This window comes from Ornithorhynchus anatinus, chromosome 3 (genome assembly GCF_004115215.2).
Source record: "Ornithorhynchus anatinus isolate Pmale09 chromosome 3, mOrnAna1.pri.v4, whole genome shotgun sequence".
In the NCBI taxonomy this organism is placed as follows: Eukaryota; Metazoa; Chordata; class Mammalia; order Monotremata; family Ornithorhynchidae; genus Ornithorhynchus; species Ornithorhynchus anatinus.
In genome coordinates this window covers 52,192,991-52,199,458 of record NC_041730.1, presented here as the reverse complement: position 1 = coordinate 52,199,458, position 6,468 = coordinate 52,192,991, and the positions used below count along the sequence as shown (strand labels likewise).

The 6,468-nt window shown below is 55.7% G+C and overlaps 1 protein-coding gene across 1 annotated transcript; it reads right to left on the bottom strand.

Annotated features, from left to right (window-relative positions):
• Nucleotides 1-4,193: 4,193 nt before the first annotated feature.
• Nucleotides 4,194-6,140, bottom strand: LOC114810098 (endonuclease domain-containing 1 protein-like). Its single transcript, XM_029059852.2, has 2 exons — nt 5,832-6,140; nt 4,194-4,781 (listed from the first exon to the last, which is right to left on the bottom strand). The coding sequence occupies exons 1-2, from the start codon at nt 6,138-6,140 to the stop codon at nt 4,212-4,214; spliced, it is 879 nt and encodes a 292-aa protein (XP_028915685.1). The 3' UTR covers nt 4,194-4,211.
• Between the last annotated feature and the right edge of the window lie 328 nt (nt 6,141-6,468).

Here is a 6,468-nt window from a genome sequence, read left to right as displayed (position 1 = left end):
AATTCAAACGGCCGCCGCTCGGCGCCCCCTGCCGGCCGCCGGGCGCCACGGCGGGCGGACGGGCGCATGCGCAGAGGCCTCTCCCCTTCCCCTCCCCCCCCGGAAGGGCGCATGCGCAGAAGCGTTTCCCTTCCAGCACCGAGCTCATGCTCCCCGTCTCTGTTCTCCCTTCCTTCCTTCCTTCCTTCCTTCCTTCCTTCCTTCCTTCCTTCCTTCCTTCCTTCCTTCCTTCCTTCCTTCCTTCCTTCCTTCCTTCCTTCCTTCCTTCCTTCCTTCTCTTTCCTTCCTTCCTTCTCTTTCCTTCCTTCCTTCTCTTTCCTTCCTTCCTTCTCTTTCCTTCCTTCCTTCTCTTTCCTTCCTTCCTTCTCTTTCCTTCCTTCCTTCTCTTTCCTTCCTTCCTTCTCTTTCCTTCCTTCCTTCTCTTTCCTTCCTTCCTTCTCTTTCCTTCCTTCTCTTTCCTTCCTTCTCTTTCCTTCCTTCTCTTTCCTTCCTTCTCTTTCCTTCCTTCTCCTTCCTTCCTTCTCCTTCCTTCCTTCTCCTTCCTTCCTTCCTTCCTTCTTTCCTTCCTTCTCTTTCCTTCCTTCTCTTTCCTTCCTTCTCTTTCCTTCCTTCTCTTTCCTTCCTTCTCTTTCCTTCCTTCTCCTTCCTTCCTTCTCCTTCCTTCCTTCCTTCCTTCCTTCCTTCTTCCTTCCTTCCTTCCTTCCTTCCTTCCTTCCTTCCTTCCTTCCTTCCTTCCTTCTCTTTCCTCCTTCTCTTTCCTTCCTTCTCTTTCCTTCCTTCTCTTTCCTTCCTTCCTTCCTTCCCTCTCTTTCTTCCTTCCCTCTCTTTCTTACTTCCCTCTCTTCCTTCCTTCCTTCCTTCCTTCCTTCCTTCCTTCCTTCCTTCCTTCCTTCCTTCCTTCCTTCCTTCCTTCCTTCCTTCCTTCCTTTCTTCCTTCCTTCTCTTTCCTTCTCTTTCCTTCTCTTTCCTTCCTTCTCCTTCCTTCCTTCCTTCCTTCCTTCCTTCCTTCCTTCCTTCCTTCCTTCCTTCCTTCCTTCCTTCCTTCCTTCCTTCCTTCCTTCCTTCCTTCCTTCCTTCCATTTATTAAGTGCAGAGCACTGTACTAAGCGTTTGGAAGGTACAGAGAAGCAGCATGGCTCAGTGGAAATAATAATGTTGCCTTTGTTAAGCGCTTACTATGTGCAAAGCACTGTTCTAAGCGCTGGGGGAGATACAGGGTCATCAGGTCGTCCCACGTGAGGCTCACAGTTAATCCCCATTTTACAGATGAGGTCACTAAGGCACAGAGAAGTGAAGTGACTTGCCCACAGTCACACAGCTGACGAGTGGCAGAGCCGGGAGTCGAACTCATGACCTCTGACTCCCAAGCCCAGGCTCTTTCCACTGAGCCACGCTGCTTCCCCGAAAGAGCAGGGGCTTTGGAGTCGGAGGAGCCAGAGGTCATGGGTTCGAATCCCGGCTCGGCCACTTGTCAGCTGGGTGACTCTGGGCAAGTCACTTCACTTCTCGGGGCCTCAGTGACCTCATCTGTAAAATGGGGATGAAGACCGTGAGCCCCACGTGGGACATCCTGATTGCCCTGTGTCTATCCCAGCGCTTACAACAGTGCTCGGCACATAGTAAGCGCTTAACAAATGCCAACATTATTATTACAGATCGGTAACTGTGTGACTGTGGGCAAGTCACTTCACTTCTCTGGGCCTCAGTGACCTCATCTGTAAAATGGGGATGAAGACTGTGAGCCCCAAGTGGGACAACCTGATTCCCCTGCGTCTAGCCCAGTGCTTAGAACAGTGCTCTGCGCATAGTAAGCGCTTAACAAATACCGACATTATTATTAACAGATAGAGACAGTCCCTGCCCTCTGACGGGCTCACGGTCTAATCGGGGGAGACAGGCAGACAAGAACAATAGCAATAAATAGAATCAAGGGGATGAATGTTAATAATGCTGGTATTTGTTAAGCGTTTACTATATGCAGAGCACTGTTCTAAGCGCTTGGAATGGACAGATCGGTAACAGATAGAGACAGTCCCTGCCCTCTGACGGGCTCACGGTCTAATCGGGGGAGACGGACAGACAAGAACGATAGCAATAAATAGAATCAAGGGGATGAATGTTAATAATGCTGGTATTCGTTAAGCGCTTACTATGTGCAGGGCTGAGGTAGATACAGGGTAATCAGGTTGCCCACGTGAGGTTCACAGTTAATCCCCATTTCGCAGATGAGGGAACTTAGGCCCAGAGAAGTGAAGTGACTTGCCCACAGTCGCACAGCTGACAAGCGGCGGAGCCGGAATTCGAACCCATGACCTCTGACTCCCAAGCTCGGGCTCTTTCCACTGAGCCACGCCGCCTCTCCGTTGGCGCCGCGGCCTTGAGAGGCCACTGTTCATTCATTCGAACGTATCGATCGAGCGCTTACTGTGCGCAGAGCGCTAAACTAAGCCCTCGGAGTGTACAGTTGGGCGACAGAGACCATCCCTGCGCCACGACGGGTTCACAGTCTAAAAGGGGGAGGCGGACAACAAAACAAAACAAGTCGCCGGGCATCAGTACCATAAAGATAAATAGAATCATGGATATAGACCACTAATAAAATAAATAGAGTGATAAATCACATGTACAAATATGCACAAGTGCTGTGGGGAGGGGAAGGGGGAGGAGCAGAGGGAAAGGGAGGGCTCGGTCCGGGAAGGCCTCCTGGAGGAGGTGAGCTCTCAGGAGGGCTGGGAAGAGAGGTAGTTTGGCGGATGTGAGGAGGGAGGGTATTCCGCGTCAAGGATCTCTACGCAGATGACACCCAAATCTACATCTCCTCCCCTGTTCCCTCCTCCCTCCAGGCTCGTATCTCCTCCGGCCTCCAGGTCGTCTCCACCCGGATGTCTGCCCGCCACCTAAAACCCAACATGTCTAAACTGAGCTCCTCATCTTCCCTCCCAAACCCTGCCCTCTCCCTGACTTCCCCGTCCCTGTAGACGGCACGACCATCCTTCCCGTCTCACAGGCCCGCAACCTCGGTGTCGTCCTTGACTCCGCTCTCTCATTCACCCCACGCATCCAATCTGTCACCAACGCCTGCCGGTCTCACCTTCACAACATCGCCAAGATCCGCCCTTTCCTCTCCATCCGAACGGCTACCGTGCTGGTACAAGCTCTCATAATATCCCCACTGGATTATTGTGTCAGCCTCCTTTCGGATCTCCCTTCCTCCTGACTCATTCCGTCGCCCGGATCATCTTCCTACAGAAGCGCTCTGGGCATGTCACTCCCCTCCTCAAGAACCTCCAGTGGTTGCCTATCAACCTTCGCACGAAGCAAAAACTCCTCACTCTGGGCTTCAGAGCTCTCCGTCACCTCGACCCCCTCCTACCTCACCTCCCTTCTCTCTTTCCACTGCCCACCCCGTCCGTGCCGCTCCTCTGCCGCTCACCTCCTCGCTGTCCCCCGTTCGCGCCTATCCCGCCGTCGACCCCCGGCCCACGTCCTACCGCTGTCCTCCTTCCTCACATCTGCCAAACTAACTCTCTTCCCCTCTTCAAAGTCCTCTGAGGGCTCACCTCCTCCGGGAGGCCTTCCCTGATTGAGCCCCCCTTTTCCCTCACCCTCTGCTCTTCCCCCTTCCTCTCCCCCCAGCGCTGTGCTCATTTGTATATGTCATTCATTACCCTATTTATTTTGCGAATAGGTGTATATCTCCTTGATTCTATTCATCTTGATGATGTTGTCTTGTTTTTGTTTTGCTTTGCTTTGCTTTGCTGTTTGTCTCCCCTGTTTAGACTGTGAGCCTGTCATCTGGGCAGGGATTGTCTCTATCTGTTGCCGAACTGTCCGTTCCCAGCGCTTAGTACGGTGCTCTACACATAGTAAGCGCTCAATAAATACTATTGAATGAATGAACATGGGCCAGGGATCGACGGCGGGGCAGGTGAGAACGAGGCCAGGTGAGGAGGTGAGCAGCGGCAGAGGAGCCAAGCGTCCGGGCTGGGCTGTAGGAGGAGAGAAGGGAGGCGAGGTAGGAGCGGGCCAGGGGATGGATGGACAGCTTTGAAGCCAAGAGTGAGGAGTTTTTGTTTCATGCCAAGCTTGATAGGCAACCCTCGAGGACCCCCACCCCCGGCCCGAGTTTCGGCGGCCGCCCACCCTCGACCTCAGACGGACAGACGGAGCCCGAGCCTCATGATGGACTTTATTTGGGCGGAAGGGACCTCTCAGGCCTCGAGCCTTGGGTCCGTGTCAGGTGTGGGGCAGCCAGCAGGGAAGAGGCGCACGGGCTTCCCGAAGGCCTGAGTCAGGCGGTGCTCGAGCTCAGCTAGGGAGACCGTGCGGACCTGAGCCGACGGCGAGTTGTCTGCCAAGCGGGCGTGGACTTCAGCCGCGCCGGTAGGCAAGGAGCAGCACGCGGCGCTCCAGAAGGCCAGGGGCACGTTGACCCGGCCTCGGAGCCAGGTGCCCTCCCCGGGCCGGGCCCCGGAGGGCAACACTCCCGTCAGCACATGGGCTATGGCGCAGGTGGGAAGGAGCGCGTCCCGCAGCCAGGACTCGTAACGGGCCCACGGGCCACTGTTAAACTTTATGTCTTGCGGTGCCATGTTGCTATAGGTGAAGGTGGCGAGCTGGGCTTCGCGGCTGTGGTGACCACTCGGATTCAGGTGGCCGCGGGACAGGCCCGAGCCGCGGAAGTCTCTGTCCACCGCCTGGCTCTTTTCCAACCGCGCCATCTGTCCCTGGAGCCGTGAGGACGACGGGGATTCCATGTCCGGCAGCGGCAGCCCTGCTAACTGCGGACGGTGAACGGATGAGGGTGAGGGAAGGGTGGACCAGAGGGAAAGAGATCCCTACAGAGGGAAAGGCAAGGCAGGGACCATGTCTGATCCTCAGCTGCGTATCCTTTCCCAATGGTTATACTTTGGTCTGCCCACCGTAAACGCTTATCCGATACTATCGTCACCATTCCTCCTACTATTTCTATATCAGAGAGCACTTTGAGGAGACGGGTATTCATTCACTCGTATTTGTTAAGCACTTGCTGCGTGCAGAGCACCGCGCTAAGCGCTCGGGAAGGGACAGTGCACGATTAAACTGACATTCCCTGCCCGCAGTGAGCTCTCTGTCTAGAGGACGGGCTAGGTATCATCAGGCCAGGGCTGGGACTCCTTGTGGGTTTGGGGGTGAGGCCAGTGAATTAATAATCGCTTAATATGCACCAAGGGCTAAGTACTGAGGTAAGGTACAAGATAATCAGGTTACGTGGAACTCAACGTCTAAGGAGGATGGAGAACAGGTATTGGATTCCCGGGTTACAGAAGAGGAAACTGGGGCACAGAGAAGTGAGGTGACTTCCCCAAATCCCACAACAGTCGAATGGCGAGGCAGGGATTCCAACCCGGGTCTTCTGACTCCTAGGCCTGGGCTCTTTCCACTAGGCCACGCTGCCTCAGCAATAATAATAATAATAATAATAATGACGATGACGATGGTATTTCGTAAATGCTTTCTACGGGTCAGGCACTGTTCTGTAGACGGGGTGATCAGGTTGGACACAGTCCCTGTCCCGTATGGGGCTCACAGTATTCATGCCCAGTTTACAGAGGAGGTTACGGAGGCACAGAGAAGTGAAGTGACTTTCCCGAGGTCACACAGCAGACAAGTGGCGGAGCCAGGATTAGAACCCAGGTCCTTCGGATTTCCAGGCCCGTGCTCTATCCAGTAGGCCGTACTGCTTCCCAGGAAGGCTGGGGGACTGTATCGGGCGTTCAGTTGGGGGGTGGGAGCAGGAGGGAAGGAAGAAGCAGGGTTGGGCGGTGGAGGGGCAGGAGGCCGGACCGTACCATGGGCTCCAGGAACCAGCTGCGTGAGTCGATGTTGGGCCGCGAGGTGGTGGACTCCTCCAAGATGTAGGCAGAGTAGAGGGGCAGGCGCAAGGTGAGCGCGTAGAGAGTGGCGTAGAAGTACCTGCCCCGCAAGCGCTGACAGAGGTGGGTGACATTCATGGATGTGAAGCCCTCGGGTTCCTGATCCTGGAAGAAGAAGCGGGCACAGGCCGGGACCTGGGAGAAGCTGGTCACGACCTCCCCCGAGCCGGGCCCCAGAGCCAGCGCGACCAGGAGCAGGGGCAGCGTCGACCGTGCGGTCTCCATCGTGACTCGGTTTTGCCCCGCGGGGCTGGCTGGACTTCTTGAAGCCACTCCACTCCACTGGGAGGGAGGAACAGACCCGCAGGTGTTCAGTTCCCATGAGGCAGCTGGGACCCTTCTCACGGCCCGTGTCCCCGGGGAGCCCCGGCCCGGGTGATCTCAGGGTCCAGGATGGGGGGGAGGGGGCTGACGACAGCGGGAGGGTGTACAGGGGGCCAGGGCCTCAACAGATAGGAGGAGCAGATCTGCAGGGCTGGTGTCCTTGGGGAAGAGATTACCCGCGAAGGGGCTGGGGTAGGGCACGGCCCCACCCTCTGTACAAACGGTAAAG

Bases quoted from the DNA above. Each gene is read 5' to 3' on its own strand.
- LOC114810098 (XM_029059852.2), bottom strand. From the start codon at position 6,140: ATGGAGACCGCACGGTCGACGCTGCCCCTGCTCCTGGTCGCGCTGGCT. The intron at 4,782-5,831 runs GTACGGTCCGGC...CACCGTCCGCAG, and splicing joins GCTGGTTCCTGGAGCCCATG to TTAGCAGGGCTGCCGCTGCC.